The 16,843-nt window shown below is 34.4% G+C and overlaps 2 protein-coding genes across 4 annotated transcripts in view; both read right to left on the reverse strand.

The window, feature by feature from the left end:
* Window positions 1-1,327: 1,327 nt before the first annotated feature.
* Window positions 1,328-9,171, reverse strand: LOC107707994 (periodic tryptophan protein 1 homolog). 2 transcript variants are annotated; one of them, XM_016512130.1, is made up of 16 exons: window positions 8,985-9,171; window positions 8,836-8,894; window positions 8,458-8,576; window positions 7,716-7,781; window positions 6,760-6,845; window positions 6,577-6,673; window positions 6,372-6,482; window positions 4,909-5,048; window positions 4,704-4,768; window positions 4,523-4,619; window positions 4,201-4,262; window positions 4,006-4,117; window positions 3,838-3,928; window positions 2,305-2,426; window positions 2,123-2,228; window positions 1,328-2,034 (listed from the first exon to the last, which is right to left on the reverse strand). In XM_016512130.1, the coding sequence occupies exons 1-16, from the start codon at window positions 9,048-9,050 to the stop codon at window positions 1,952-1,954; spliced, it is 1,482 nt and encodes a 493-aa protein (XP_016367616.1). In that variant the 5' UTR covers window positions 9,051-9,171; the 3' UTR covers window positions 1,328-1,951. The 2 variants fall into 2 exon arrangements, with proteins under 2 accessions (XP_016367616.1, XP_016367618.1); XM_016512132.1 differs by lacking the exon at window positions 7,716-7,781 and having other exon boundaries at window positions 1,329-2,034; window positions 8,392-8,576.
* A 521-nt stretch (window positions 9,172-9,692) lies between these two features.
* LOC107707987 (anoctamin-6-like) overlaps window positions 9,693-16,843 on the reverse strand; it is an 18,826-nt gene continuing 11,675 nt past the window's right edge. For both annotated transcript variants that reach the window (XM_016512119.1, XM_016512120.1), the window contains exons 14-20: window positions 15,808-15,977; window positions 15,623-15,720; window positions 14,050-14,180; window positions 12,581-12,786; window positions 12,292-12,500; window positions 10,909-11,014; window positions 9,693-10,818 (exon numbers count right to left, since the gene is read on the reverse strand). In XM_016512119.1, coding sequence (XP_016367605.1) covers window positions 10,612-10,818; window positions 10,909-11,014; window positions 12,292-12,500; window positions 12,581-12,786; window positions 14,050-14,180; window positions 15,623-15,720; window positions 15,808-15,977 — 1,127 coding nt within the window. In that variant the 3' untranslated portion in view covers window positions 9,693-10,611. The remainder of the gene's footprint in view (window positions 10,819-10,908; window positions 11,015-12,291; window positions 12,501-12,580; window positions 12,787-14,049; window positions 14,181-15,622; window positions 15,721-15,807; window positions 15,978-16,843) is intronic.

Consider the following 16,843-nt stretch of genomic DNA (forward strand, 5'->3'; position numbering starts at 1 on the left):
CTAGCGGAACTATTACAAACAGTGCGCTACATAAATATTCCTCCGGGTAGGAAACAATCCGCGCCGTTGGCCGTTCAGGTCCCATTGCTTTATTTAATCGATAAAAAACATAGTCATAGTAAACACCGGCAAAATAAATAAACTAATAAAATCAATCAATCAATAAATAATATTAACAATTATTTACAGATAAAATAAATTGGTGTCTTGCAGTACCTCGCAGCCCCACTAGGAGGAAGCGTAACACATGATACAAACCACCTTTAGAAAAATAAAATATATAATTTTAATAAAATTAAACTCCACTATGACTTTAATGAAATTTAGATATTTTTCTTTCTTTAAGATATGTGGTATTCATTGTTATTATTAATCTATTTATTATAATGTATTAACTTTGCAATGCATGGAGCGCCCTCTGGCGGCATAAATATCCAGTTGCGGTTCCAATTTCCCAACATTACTATATTACATGGATTATCACAGAGCATTAAGATAAAATAAATCACAAAGCCAATTCGTTTTCACTAACATTTACGAAAGATAGTATTTTAAAGGAGCAAAAAAAATAACCGTATCACCACCAGCAGTACCGCCATACGCCACTGGAGGGCAGCGAAACCGCACATAGAGATCGTTTTACATCAAAAGGATCAAATAAAATCATGGATCAAATAAAATTGAATCATTAGGATAAAACAAAATCATGAAGCCAATTCGTTTTCACAAACAACCGTATCAACACCAGCAGTACCGCCATATGCCACTGGAGGGCAGTGAAACACCGCCATAGGGATCGCTTTATTCAAAAGGATAAAATAAAATCATGGATCAAATAAAATTGAATCATTAGGATAAAATAAAATCATGAAGCCAATTAGTTTTTACTAACATCTATGAAAGATAATATTTTAAAGGGGGAAAAAAATAAACTTATCACCACCAGCAGTACCGCCATACGCCACTGGAGGGCAGCGAAACCGCATATAGAGATCGTTTTACATCAAAAGGATCAAATAAAATCATGGATAAAATAAAATTGAATCATTAGGATAAAACAAAATCATGAAGCCAATTCGTTTTCACAAACATTTAAGATAGATCATATTTTAAAAGGAAAAAAAACAAACAAAAAAAATTATCACCAGCAGTACCGCAGTACGCCACTGGAGGGCACCGAAACCCCAACATAGAGATCGTTTTATTCAAAGATAAAATAAAATCATGGATAAAATAAGATGTATTCATTAGGATAAAATAAAATCATGTAGCCAATTATTTTTCTCTAACATTTATACCACTGGAGGGCACCGAAACCCCAACATAGAGATCGTTTTATTCAAAAAGATAAAATAAAATCATGGATAAAATAAGATGTATTCATTAGGATAAAATAAAATCATGTAGCCAATTATTTTTCTCTAACATTTATGAAAGATAATATTTAAAGTCGCAAAAAATAAACGTATCAACACCAGCAGTACTGCAATGCGCCACTGGAGGGCAGCGAAACACCGCCGTAGAGATCGTTTTATTCAACAATCATTTATGAAAACATTAAAGCGTTTGTTTTTTCAGAACTGATCAGTTCGGAATCGTTAAATGGTGACAAGAAATAATTTTGAAATACAGAGTAAGACAAATGCCTTGGATTCCATAGTTTTATATCGGAAATTATTCATCATAATTATTTATACACTTCCTAAAAAAAATAAGTATGCAGAGAAATTTCAATCATCATTGAGATTCCCTCAAAGGAAAGTGGCTTCAAACATTTGTCAAAGACAGCAAAGTTCTGATATCAGCACATATACATCAGAAGATATAATTTCAGAAGATAAGTCTGTTCTGTATATTGAGAGATGCTGTTCATATTATTCATTATGAAGCACTGATCCATGTTTCTCAGTCTTCTGTGAGTCGATGATTCAGCCTCAGATTATGCAGGTGGTTATGAGACGTCCATGACACCGCCGGACACTCCGGATACTGTATTCGCCACCAAACGTTCCCGGCTGCTGAAAGCCTCCGCGACTGGAGATACGACAGATTACAGTTAACAACACACACACACACACACACACACACACACAGATCCTCATGTTCTTATTGAGATTCACACCTGCAGCGACGTCGCTGATGTCCCAGACGCGCAGCCCATCCCTCTGTCCTCCAAACGCACAGACGAACGGCAGATCTGGACAACAGGATCCGCAGAACACAACGCCCTGACAGAGAAATAGAAATAGAGGTGCGTTATAAAGCCGCGTTCACTGGTCAGACGCTCGTGTGTCAGATACGCACCATCTTCATGTCTCTGGAGTGGATCAGGGTGGGTTTGTCTCCCATGATGTCCCAGATCTTCACGTGTTTGTCTGCTGAAGACGTGACCAGACAGCCGCGAATCTGACTGCTCAGATCCATCCCTGAGAAAACATCACGACGGTTATTATCATCAGAGAGTGTTATTTTATTATTATTATTGATACACTATTATAGTTTTTATTAATATTATTACAGAATAATTAATATGTTGTTTTCATTTTAAGTTCAGTTTAAGGTTTTGGTCATTTTTTGTGTGTTTTTGTCATTTCTATTAGTTTGTAATTTTGTCCGATATTAATTGTTATTTTAGTTTTAGTTATTTTAGTACATCAACTAAAATCAAATGATCATTTGAAATGAAATAAAATAAGCTGAAATATTTTTTTTTCCTTCAAAAAAATTTTTTTTGTTATTTTACTATCAGATATATTATTAGGTAACACTTTATTTTAAGGTGTCCTTGTTACACGTTACATGTTCTTACTATTATAATATCAATAATTTATGCGTAATTACATAATTAAAGTCACCCTAAACCAAACCCTAATCCTAATCATATAGTAAGTACACGTAGTTCATTAATATTACTCAGTCCTTAAATGTAGAATTACACTGTAATATAATAAATGTAGAATTACACTGTAACCTTAAAATAAAGTGTAACCCATTATTACATATATGTTTTATAATTGACAGATAATTAAAATAAAATAAGCATTTTTAAATGTTTTATTTTACTTTAAGTAATGAAAATGTTTTATGTAGTTTTATTAACTATAATAACCCTGATCTGAGACTATTTTAGGAGTTATTTTAGTATGTAATTGATATACTATTATAGTCTGTAATCAATATTTGGAAATAGTTTTTATATTTCCTGTTTTCATTTCAATTTTACTTAATGTTTTATTAATTTTGCTGTGTTTTTCCCCATTTGTTTTATTATAATTTTTTATATATGTCTACATGTTTTTTTTTTTTTCAGTTTTAGTTTTAGTTATTTTATTTCAAGTTTAACTAATAAATGAGAAATGTTGCCTTGGAAACTAACTGAATTAAAAAATATATATATATATATATTTATTTTATTTTTAGTTTAAATGTATTTTATTTCAAGTAACTTTTTTATGGTATTAGTTTTATTTAACAAAGATGGCATTATTTTAGTATCACTGATATACTATTATAGTTTTAATAACATTTTTAATTTTTATTTTATTATGAATTGTTTTATTAGTTTTATTAAGTTTTTCATTTTAAGTCAAATTTTAGCAATTTTGTTTAGCATTTTTTGTTATTTTTATATGAATGTATGTTTGAAATTTGTCTACATGGTTTTTAATTTGTATTTTATTTGATATAGTTTTGAGTTATTTTAGCACTTGAAGTGAAATAGTTCAACTAAACAAAAATTAGAAATGTTGCCGTGGCAACTAACTGAAATAAAGTAAGCTTAATTTTTTTTTCAGTTTTATTTTATTCAAGTAATGAATATGTGCGAGTGCGACTGACCTGAAACTTCTCCATCGTGAGCTCGGAGCGTGAACACAGGTTTATCTGAACGAGCGTCCAGACAATAAACGAAGCCGTCCTCTGTACTCGCCTGCAACACACATCACTGATTATTCACATCACAGGTCAGAGTTCAGAGAAAATCCACCAAACGGCTCGGCCGCTCACCAGGAAGTGGCACGGAGAGAAATGATCCCAAACGACGCGCTCCACCTGTCCGCTGAAGCGCCAGATCCGATGGCTGTCGTCTGGACTGCGGCAGTCGTACAGGATCACAGACCTGCGACACACAACACTCTGATTGGTCAGCCTCAGTCGTGCTGCGCTCTGATTGGACAAGTCGTTTTCTACATCATGACCTACTTGTCATATGATCCGCTGATGAGAGTTTGAGCCTCAAACGGGTGGAAATTCAGCGTCTGAACCTGCGATAGGAAATCAGATCGAAATGTATTAAGCAACTCCCTTTCAAAAAATCTTTAAAAGCTTTATCAAGGTTTCTGAAGACTGGAGTAATGATGCTGAAAATTCAGCTTCAATCACAGGAATATATTACAATTTACTATATATTCACACAGAAGAAAACGGTTATTTGAATTTGTAAAAACATTTCACAATTTTTCTGTATTTTTGATCAAATAAACACAGCCCTTGGTAAGCAGAAGGGCCTTCTTTCAATCCGTACCTTATCTGTGTGTTTTGTGAGGGTCGCCGCTGGTTTTCCCTTCTCCATATCCCACAGGATCACCGACTCATCCGCAGACGCGCTCGCTAGAACATTCCTGCACCAGAAACACTCATCAGACTCCGACGAATGAAGGCATGAAGGAAAACATCTGCTCTTCAGAAACGCTCGGCGGTCTCACCTGACCAGTCTGTTCCAGGACAGATCCAGCACAGCATCCGTGTGTCCGTCGACGGCTTCAGCAGCCTTCAAAACACAAACACATTACACTTCTGAACCAAGAAATCACTCAAACATCTACCATCATGACCCTTACAGTGCAGCATTCAACACCACAAAATACCAAAATTGAGGTTGAGCCATTTAAGCGACTTGAGTACAAGCACCTTCTTTGCCGCCGCCGCCTTCTTCTTCTTCTTCTTCTTCTTCTTGCTGCCGAGTGAGAAGGCCGGCTCCAAACAGTCCACTACATCCAGATCCCAGACGTCAATCACAGGCGTCATGCTCCCTACAGCCGCGTAATTCCCTGCAGCACAGCAACAAACCCTGCATCAAAGTCAGAAATGCTGCCTTTGCAGCTCACTGAAATAAAATAAGATTACGTTTTTTCAGTCTTTTATTTTAGTGTTTATTTTAATTAAAGTAAAAAATTTTTTTGTGGTTTTAGTTTTAATTAAGCAACATTAATAACAAAATAAAATAACAAGAACAAATGAAAAAGAATAAAAAAGAGAGAAATTAGATAATTAAAAACCTCAAATCTTATTAAAAAAATAGAAAGAAAAAAAATACTGTAGTCAACCGATATATTGCCAAGGTTAATATATAATATTTCATTTTTCGGCATTGGCCGACAAGTCAGAAGCAGGACTTTTATTTTGACAGCGCTGTCAGCACCTGAGTAGTCTCAGCCTCAGACGTCACTCCACGGACCGTTGGCTGAACGTCTGATGCATATGGCACATAAAAGTGGAAACACTTCAGGAGTTTCGAAGTCGTCATCGGATTGGTTGAATTATACAGGATTTCCGGGAGATGTGTGTCGCGTTCTTTAACGTTCCGCCTGGAAACAAAGATACGGTGGCGCCAATCCCCCTCACGAAAGAAGAAAGCCGCCGTGTTTACAACTGTGACTACGAGCGCTTATCAGGATCAACTAAACGCTGGATTCTCAAAAGTATGTGACATATTTAAAGTTCGCGGCACAGAATCTTTAAAATATGTCCGAGAGTTTTACGCATTGGGCAAATATGCATTCATATCATATAAGGTATTGAATATCTAATAAAGATTTAATTTCACAAACTTTCCCATTGCACACACATGTAGCAGATTACTGAGTGCACTGGTATTTAATTCCTTTACATGTTTTTAACTATTTCTTTATTTGTGAAAAATACTATAATAGGATTACAGAAACAAAATGTTGCCATCTAAAGTATAAATCTTCCTATTTTACAGATTCGTTTTTTTTTAATCAAGTCCTAATAATATTATAGAATTAATTTTCAGATTATTTATTTCTAATTTAGTAAATATTATTTAAAATAAATATAAATTTCAGCAATTATGCATGTGTTTTTTTTTATACTGTCTTTAAAGTACTGTGATTTCATATATCTTCCCTAATATCAGCCATCTACTATCCAAGATATTGGCAGAATATCACAGAAATCAATATGGGTTGATTAAGATTATTGATTATGATACAGCAGCTTCCATGCTTTGCTTTCAATTTTGAAAACCATCTAATCCCCTTTCTTTCTGTATCCTTTAAACGCTTAAGTAAATTTTCCTACTACACAAAATATTTACATAAATATCTGATGACTGAAATTCAAATGTTCACCTTGTCCTTCCTCTGGACTGGGGTCAAAGTTCAGCCACTCCACACAGAGCGGATATGCGGGCAGCAGGATGTCATGATGCACATACAGAGAGTCTTCCTGGGAGTTAAACACTGACAACACACACAAACAATCAACCAACATCAACATCAGACGAGCTCTTCAGTCCACAGCAGGTTTATATAGTATCTCATTAACACTGCTTACCGTAAACCTCCAGGTTACAGCAGTCTTTCTCAGCCCGTCCAGCTAGAATCAGGTTATCGGTGGGTTTAATCTGAAAATCCTCCCGCTCGTACTGATCCTACAGAACACACCGCAGGTCAGACGGACACAGATCCATCAGATAAACTAGAAAATGTCATATTTTTCAGGTTTAGTGTGTCTCACTGTGTCTTTGATGGTGATGTATGGATCCTCTTCATTGGTGCCAAACACTGTCAGTCCTGCCAGACTATCTCCAAGATTTGACGTAGCTGCAGAAGAGAAGAAAAAGCAAAAAGTGAGTATCTGCACCATCTTCATTATCATCAAATGTCAATCAGGTTTCTTAAATCCCCTCTGTCTGCTACAGAGAGCAATAATCAGGTTCTGGAAGTAAAAATGCCATTTATTTTCTCCCTTGGTGAATTGATTTTTAACAATATCTTCAAAACTGTTAAACACAGCTCTACTTTGAGCTCAGAGGCTGTTAATAAATAGCATATTCTTTTGTTAAAGCCATCAGCCCACGTTATTTCTACTTATTTTTTAAATAACCATGCTTAACAGTGGAATCCCTGGTGAAAAACTACATTACCCATAATGCTGTGAAGAAAAATCCACCAATCAGAGAGTCACAGCAAGCCAAAGAAGTGTTGAGCTCCGCCCACTCACATGAAGCAGCAATAAATGTAAAATATATTGTTTCTATATATACACACAATTAAGTTTAAATGTATAATTATAGATTTCTCCATCCTTTTTAATTCTCTGTCATTAGAAATGTTTCATGTGATTGTTGTTTTTTCCCTCAATAAAGACGTTAAAGTCTTTGTCTTTTTGTCCGATTTTCAAAAACGTTTTTGCTTCAAATCCAACTTTGTACTATTGTGATTCACCTGGTAGCTGGTTGTTTTGGCTTATAAAATTCAAATGAATGAAAAAAATACATACTGAACCAGCGACGCAAAAAAAAAAAAAAGGGGCGGACTGCTGCATTCTATTGGTCAGGCGAACAGATAGCCCCGCCCTAAACTCACCCCATTGGTTGAGTGATCAATGAGTGACTGTTATGCTTTAAGGTTCAAAAATGTAAACACGTCATGAGTTGAAGCCAGATCATCAATCAATTAGGGATGACATACCGATGTCTTCATCATAATTGTCCAGTCCGTACTCTGCAAGCTCATCAACCTCTTCCTCATCATCATCTTTCTCCTCTTTTAAATAACCATGCTTAACAGTGGAATCCCTGGTGAAAAACTACATTACCCATAATGCTGTGAAGAAAATTCCACCAATCAGAGAGTCACAGCAAGCCAAAGAAGTGTTGAGCTCCGCCCACTCACATGAAGCGCAGCAATAAATGTAAAATATATTGTTTCTATATATACACACAATTAAGTTTAAATGTATAATTATAGATTTCTCCATCCTTTTTAATTCTCTGTCATTAGAAATGTTTCATGTGATTGTTGTTTTTTCCCTCAATAAAGACGTTAAAGTCTTTGTCTTTTTGTCCGATTTTCAAAAACGTTTTTGCTTCAAATCCAACTTTGTACTATTGTGATTCACCTGGTAGCTGGTTGTTTTGGCTTATAAAATTCAAATGAATGAAAAAAATACATACTGAACCAGCGACGCAAAAAAAAAAAAAAGGGGCGGACTGCTGCATTCTATTGGTCAGGCGAACAGATAGCCCCGCCCTAAACTCACCCCATTGGTTGAGTGATCAATGAGTGACTGTTATGCTTTAAGGTTCAAAAATGTAAACACGTCATGAGTTGAAGCCAGATCATCAATCAATTAGGGATGACATACCGATGTCTTCATCATAATTGTCCAGTCCGTACTCTGCAAGCTCATCAACCTCTTCCTCATCATCATCTTTCTCCTCTTTTATTTCTTCACTAGCAGACGGAACAGCTGATGCCTCTTCACTGACATCCAGACCACTGACCACACCTTCATCAACCTCCTCCTCCTCCTCACCATCACCAGGATCCCTGGATAAATCAGAAGTTTAATAAAATTAACCTACAGACATGATCACACTAGATGGGCTGGTCTCAAAGACTGGCGATATTATTGTTTTTACTGATAACCAGCTTTAAAGGGGTCATAGGATGCTGCTAAAAAGAACATTATTTTGTGTATTTGGTGTAATGAAATGTGTTTATGCGGTTTAAAGTAAAAAAAAAATAAAATCTAACGCGTTTTAACTCGTGTCTGCTATAAAACAGTAGTGAGCAATTCAAATCTCACCCTAGCTCCTCTTTAGTCTCCGATATGATGCGTTGCAGCTCTTCTTTGCTCAACTCAACCTGTAACGATGATTTCATTCGAGTTAAAGTTCAAACACGTGTGCGATTCCACAGAAACATGATATAAACACAATAACGTGACAGACTCACTTTATCCGGCGTTTCTTTGGCGACTCCGCGCTTCACCCATCCGACACACGTTATTTGAGAGCTCATGCTTTATTCGTACAGATTTACGAAGATAAAACAACACACGGGGATTCCTCGACCTGCAGTCGTCACCGCGACGCGCCCTGATGACGTCACACCTGCGCCGAGCCACAGAAATAAAACGTGCTAGAGCTGTAAGCTGAGTAAGACATTATGAGTCTTTAGTGTATCATATATACATGGTACATCAATTATTTGTATGTATCAAGAATGCACCTGGAGGTTGCTCCACCAGAGTTTCATTGTACATGTACAGTGACAATAAAGTTCTTACCTATTATCAATACTGCAGTTCTTCTATATAAAATGCAAACGTATTTTATTTCAGTTAGTTGATTTATCATCTTCTTCATTTAGTTTAACCTGATGTACTAAAATAACTAAAACTGAAACAAAAAATTAATACAATTATATAAAAAAATATATTTAAAAAATCCTGAAATGATCAAAACAAATTACTAAAATTGTAAAACATAAAATGCAAAAATAAAAACTAATTTAATGTAACACACACACACAGTTAATATCTTAATGTATAACCATGTTTACCGTGTATTTTACGTTTACTGTGTTAAGTTGTAATATAGATAGAAGGATAGTAAAATAATGCATGTTTGCTGAAATTATGTAAACAGTCAATATTGTACATCATCAACCATTTATTTTTTATATAAAAATGTTGTGGTCAATATGTGCAAATATACGTATGTATATATATGTAAACATCGTATTGTACAAATTGGTAACAAAAAAACGGTAATATTCACATACAGAGCATGATTGAAATGTTAGCTGGACTAAAATAATATTAATAAAAAACTTAATTTATGCCATCTTATGCTTACACTATCATGTGTGACAGTACCATGGTACAATGATGTTATCCAAGGTAATACCATATTACCATAATAAACCTTAATTATAAACATCACTTTCATAGTTATACAAATACCATGGTACATGTCCAAAAAACATGGTATTACATTTTTTGTTAGTATAGGTTATTTAAAAAACATTAAGTGCTCTGTTTATTTTATTTATTTTCTATAAACTCCACAAAAAACTTGATTTGTCAGCATAATACTTCAAATAAAAATACCTTTCATTGTTTTATACTAGATTATGCGCATTAGTTGAATAAAAAGTGGTTTGAGATCACATATCTGGTTTTGAAAAAATATAATATGTAACAATATGCATTGAATGGATTGTCAGAACCAAGGCTGATCATTTTTAGTGGCCGTCTGCAACAAACTGAAGCTTATAATGATGTTTCTCACCCTTAAAGAGCAATTTCTGAAAATATTAAACTTAGTGGTTAAAGATCCTGCTCCTGTTTTATCTGTAGCAAGTGAATCACTTCATCCAGATACCATGAGCATATTAAACAGCACTCAGCATGAGAAGTGTCTGTTAAAATGAAAATGACTATGCAAAAATTCTTGGCCGTGTTTGTTTGAGGTTTAAGACTGAATTGGAGTCTGAGATGGGGTGCGGTTCAGGCATTAAGGTGAAGGACGGTAACTGATGTCGTTTCAGGTTTGACACGAGTTGGCATTTTAAGGCTTCACAGTCTCAGATCCAACTCTGGTTCCTCAATCTCGTCCTGCAGATTGTCAGCGACGGGCTTCATGAGCTCCTTGAAGTGTTTGATGTTGGTTTCGTGCAGGATGACCTGCGTCAGGTAACGCTCCCGTTTGATCTGCTCCTTCAGAGCTTCCGGCACGTCTGGGATCATGTAGGACAGCATGAACTTGGTGAAATAAACAATGTGCTGCGAGGAGAAGAAAACCGCATATTTACAACAACAGAACAAACATGTATTATTGAGTTATCATTAGTGGTATCACATCTAGTCACTTACCTCAACCACAATCATAAAAGCCAGTTTGGCAGCAATAACGTGCCAATAATGTATACTGTACTCATATTGATTAGGATGACCGGGAGGATTCCTGAAATCACGATACCTGAAACATAAGAAGAGTCAATTAATACACGAGTCATAGTTAAAAATCAACAACAACAACTGATCTTTATATAACAATGCTGTTTTGTTTAAAAAATAAATAAATAAAAATTATTCAAAATGTTTTGTGAATTAAAAATTAATATATATATATATTGGTAACACTTTACAATAAAGCTCCTTTTGTTAGCATTAATTAATGCATTAACATTATCTTAGATTATCGAGATTTATTAATCTTTGTTAAATGTTAATTAATAAAAATGTAACTATACTTTGTTGTGTGTATATATATATATATATACAGACACAGCTTTTGATTTTAATAATGTTAAATGTTAAAACTAAGATGAATAAATGCTTTAGAAGTATTTTTCATTGTTAGTTCATGTTAACTAATACAGTTAGCAAATGTTAGCAAATATAACCTTGTTGTAAAGTATTGCCAAAATATTAAACATAATTTAAAGAATCCAAACTAATACTCTTAACTAGAAGTACAAAAAAATAAAGATTCTTCTATATGAATAATGTTTAAATGATAAACTTGAACTACATTCATTATATTCTTTAAATAAATCACCTTAAAAAGATAAACCCCTAAATAATAAATCAAATATTACAAAATTAAACATTTCTCATTTTTATTTAGTGTAACTTGTTGGACTAAAATAACTAAAACTAAAATAAAAAGTAATAAAAAGTATATAGACATTGAAAAAATGAATAAATGTAAAAAGCACAATATACTTACTAAAACGTTAAATAAAATATAAAAAGTAATTAAATATATTTATTAATATTACACTAAAACAACACTGGGTCTCACTAAAAACTGCACGGATTATTCAGTAATCATACCAGTAGATGCTTTTCCACAGAACTAAAAAGATCTTTGTTAATTTTTTTTCCTGTGTAATCGGGTTGTAAAACATGTTTTGGTTTTAAGTAAATTTTCACTGAACTCAAAAACCACAGATCAATCTTTCTTGAACATCTCTTGCCACCTGCCATATTATTAGACAAGCTTTTGCTATTTTCTACGCGAAACTATCAAAGTCTTGTGGGTAGTTTTTAAAAATGAAACAAACATACAGGTGTTGCAAGTCTCTTATAATACTCTCTTTTCACTTTTCTAAATACATATGCATGCTGTGTATTAAATCGTCATTCCCAAATAAACATGCAGTAGAATGCTTGCAAAAGTGGCAAGCTTATAAAAGGATAAACTGAAAGCATTTTAGTGCAGTTACAACTGGTTATGTTTTACCAGCTCACCGGCATGTGGTGATGTTGTTGAACCAGTACGGTGTGTCAACAATAGGACTGCTGTTGCCATTGAAGTCTGCAATGTTGAAGACAGACAGCGAGCTGTTGATGAAGCCCGTCATGGTGTGGTTAGATCCATCTGAATGAGGGCTGACAGAAATCGCCCAGTAGTAAACCAGCCGAGGGATCATGTCAGAGGTAAAGGCAATGATGGCAGCCTGGAGAGGAAGCACCCACAGTGAGTGAATGTGACCTCAGTTACACAAGATGCAAAAACAATGACTTCCTCTCAACCCACATTTGTGGCCACCGCTAGAATCGCCACCCCCTGCAGGATGGGCTGCCAGGCGCCGATGTCTTGGGCCTTTTCTGGAACGACCCGCCGAGACTGAGTCGTGAACTTCCAGGCGTCCACGCGGATTTCACACAGGTTGTTAAACAGTGCCAGGAGAGGAGCCAACGGGAAGGACGCCACAAACAGAGTCACAAAACCAAACTGGATTACTGCAAACACACCAAAAAAAATATTAAAGGGTAGTTCACCAAAAAATGAACATGTGTTGTTAATTTACTCCCCCTTAAGTCAAGGTGACTTTAGCATATTTTTAGGTGATTTTTTGCTAAAATCGCTGTCTTTGGTGATTCATAAAATGCAGGTCAATGGCTACCAGCACTCTGAGAGTCAAAAAAGCACATACAGGCAACACAATTAATCCCTGTGACTCCTCATGATATTTTAAGGTCTTATGAAGCGAAACGATCAGTTTGTGCAAGAAACTGAACATTATTTACAGCATTACTACCTGTAATCCAGAGCCTCAGGCAAACGGTCCAGAGTTTTGTCCGGTTCACAAACGAATCATTCTTTTGAACCAGTTTTTTTTAGTGAACTGAATGAACCAGTTCTTTAAATCCGACTGAATCGTCTGAAACAGTTCGCGGCTCGAGCAGCACAGATCTACAAGTTACTCAATCTAAACTCACTTTCAGATGCCTGACAGTCACTCTAACTCGAAATGAGCCAAAATAGCGGCATATCTGATCCTATAATGAATGAACTGATTCAGTGCTCCAGTTCCTCCAATAGTCACTGAACTGAGGAAACAGTTCCGAAACCGAAGACCGATGAGTTGCTGATATGTGCATGCGTAAACCAAGCAATTTAATGAAAGGGCCAAATGAACGTTTTTATGGTTTCTCATTATGTAAAAAGGTGAGCTGATGAAGACAAGTTTATTCGCTTTTCTATGCTTTAGACATGCAAAACATCCACGTTTCACATCATTATTGGGTGCTTTAATAATATAATTAGTATATGTTACGTGTGATTATGTAAACAAACTGATGAATCAGTTATTTGAACCAGAACCAGAATCAGATTTCCCTGTTTGTCTGAGGTTTTGGATTACAGGTAATAATGTTGTAAATAATGTTCAGTTTCTTGCACACAATGATAATTTCTCTTCATAAGACCTCAATATATCATCAGGAGCTATGGGTATTCATTTTGTTTTGCCTGTATTTGCTTTTTTGACTCTCAAAGTGTCGGTAGCCATTGACTTGCATTTTATGAATCACCAAGGACCACAGTTTCAGCTAGAAATCTTCTTTACTATTGTACTGAAGAAAAAAAGTCACCTACATCTTGGATGGCTTGAGGGTGAGAAAATTAACAGCAAATTTTCAATTTGGCATGAACTATAATTTTCAGACAAATGTGTTAATATACAGCAGCATCTCATGGTTCAGGTGTGTGTAAAGTCTCACCCATCTCCAGATATTCATAAAACAAGCCAAGCTTTCCTATCGGCTGGAGTTGATAGTCCTGTTCCCAGCGAGGAATCACTTTTTCTGAACCCACCTGGGTGCAATGACGAAATATCAGATTCTTCACCCACCTAGAAACACCACTGGTTATTAATCGCTGCGGTTTTAAGTCTGTTACTAATCAGTGGCAGTGATATTTTGGAATCATTGATATATTATAATAGCTTTTATTAATATTTCAAATTCATTTTGATTTTTCATTTTGATTTTAGTTCTCGTTTAATAATTTTGTTGTTGTTTTGTTTTTAGTTTTTCATGTTTTAGTTAATTCAGTTTAAAACATTTATATTATTTCAAATAAACTATAATAACCTTGATCAGTGCTGATGTTTAACTAATAATAACGCAACAAAATTACTAAAAATTTAAAATTAAAACAGAAAATATAAAAACAAATGCAAAATATTAATTAAAACTATACATTGGGTCTCATTAAACTAAAAAAAATAATAACACATTTTTGTTAATTGAAATACAGCTGAATTAAAATAAAAAGGGAATACGTTTGAGTGAAAAAACTAAATCACTAACTGTAAATAAATAAATAAATAAAAATTAAACCTAAACAGTTACCGTATTGACCCGAATATAAGACAATGTTTTTTTCTTGGAAATACATCTGAAAAAACGCGGTCGTCTTATATTCAGGGTCTAGACTTTGACATGTCAATAATACACCCACAATACTAGGTGGCGCCAAATACGCATAAAACGAGTGTGCCATGAAATACGTAATGTAATGCGTGTTGTAAAGATCGCGAGTAAAAACAAAAGAAAAAGAAAACCTTACAGCTGCACGAGTCGTGACTGTCACGTTAGCCTGACGGGACCAAACTCCCTTTGTGATTTTAAAACGCAAGACAGTACCCAGATTTGAAGACTACAGTAAGATTTAACTTCTACTGTTAATAAGATTTTGGTAGGCTACTAATAGATGGATAGCCTAAATGTTCTAATTCAGATGGGCTACCTGTTTTTTTTTTTATGGTATATCAAAAAGTGTATATTTTTTAAATGTGATTGTTGGTACATTTGACCAGTTTTTACCATACTTTCAAAACAAAAATTAAAATAGAAAAAATATGCAATATGAAAATAATTGAAGACAAAATGTCTTTTACTGAGGCGTTTTTTAAAAAGCCTTTTTCCGAAAGGTACATCTGGAAAAAGGGGGGGTCGTCTTATAATCAGGGTCGTCTTATATTCGGGCCAATACGGTATATACAAAAAAGTAATAAAAAAGCACATAACAAAATTATTAAAAATTAAACGGAATGTCAATTAGCACAGAAAATTATTTCCACTCACTCCTAAGCGTTTTCAGAAGCTTTACTAGGTCATGACAGGAGTCATTTTATCACATTACCGTCTTGCACCACAGACGTCTATTCTAACTGCATTACTATAAACATGAATTTGGTTTGTTTTTACAAACTGAGCGACACGTTGAATGGTTTTCTGTGATAATGTCAGCATGTCATCAATCAGTTTGAGATTTCTGTGTGAAACTCACGGCAGTAGGACTTCCTGTATGTTGTTCCAGACAGCCTTTCCTGTCATGATGATTGACAGCTGTGTGGTCAGTTCAGTCAGACAGCCGCCAGGATCACACTGAACACAACATTGTCCATGTTACATTCAAGGAATACAGTTGTTTATCAATTCATGCAAGTTTTTCATCTCACAGAACAGTCTCACCTCCTCATTGCGGAACGCACCAAACCAGTAGACGGGCCGTCCCGGATAGCCCACCACCTTCCCTTTGAAGAAAGCGATGTAGAAGCAGGACGAGTAATAGTTCACAAACTGAAAGAGGAACATCTTCAGCGTCAGGCTGTTCTCGTACTCCGTTTTGGTCCGCGGCAGCTCTGCAGCACACAGAATGAGCGTTCATGATAAGCGTCGTCTTTTTCTGCAAGTCAGGGTTTCTTAAACTTGGGTTTGCAAGCTAATTATGAATTCAATCATAAAAATGACAAATTGCAATAAATGAATAAATACTGTTAAAATAATGAAATATTTTTTGTTTACCTGCATGCCATGAGACTTTTAACTGGCATTAGAGAATTGTGAACATGCAAATCGTTATCAAAATTTTTTATAAAGCTGAAATAGATTAAAAAAATAGATGAAATAGATGAAAAAAGATTAAAAAAAACTTCAATCGAAAATGTGAAATGTTGCCTTTGCAACTAAATGAAGTTTAAGTTGAAGCACTAAAATTACTAACTGGAAATAAATAAAAATAAATAAAAGCTCAAATTAAAACTACAACTGAAATAAAAATTAAACCTAAATAATATTATTTAAATAAAAAAACATTAAATTACTAAAAATGAAAATAAAATTATTAAAATAAAGCTAATTCAAAAAAGTAATAAAAACTATAGTAGCATATAAATAATACAAATGAAAATTGCAATAAATAAATGATTTACATTTTTTAAAAATCCAAATAAAAAAAGAACATGCAAATCAGGGTTATTATCATTAAGGAAAATAAAATTACTAAAAATATTTTGACAATTTTGTTTGAAATAAAGCTGAAATAAAACAAAAAGACAAAAAAATTAAATTAAGATTAGTAATGTTGCCTTGTCAAATAACTGAGACAATTTTACACTGAAGCACTAAAATTGCCAACTGGAAAAAAAATAAAAATAAAAGTAAACTAAAAGTGACATAAAAATTTAAAATAAACCTAAATAATAATAAACCTAAATAGTAATACTAA

The sequence above is a fragment of the Sinocyclocheilus rhinocerous genome, unplaced genomic scaffold (genome assembly GCF_001515625.1).
Source record: "Sinocyclocheilus rhinocerous isolate Xijiao unplaced genomic scaffold, SAMN03320098_v1.1 scaffold475, whole genome shotgun sequence".
NCBI lineage: Eukaryota > Metazoa > Chordata > Actinopteri > Cypriniformes > Cyprinidae > Sinocyclocheilus > Sinocyclocheilus rhinocerous.

Excerpts from the sequence above, each read along its gene's own strand:
- LOC107707994 (XM_016512130.1), bottom strand. The coding sequence starts at position 9,050 with ATGAGCTCTCAAATAACGTGTGTCGGATGGGTGAAGCGCGGAGTCGCC. Across the intron at positions 8,895-8,984 it reads CCAAAGAAACGCCGGATAAA|GTTGAGTTGAGCAAAGAAGA; the intron begins GTGAGTCTGTCA and ends TCATCGTTACAG. Across the intron at positions 5,049-6,371 it reads CAGTCCAGAGGAAGGACAAG|GGAATTACGCGGCTGTAGGG; the intron begins GTGAACATTTGA and ends GCTGTGCTGCAG.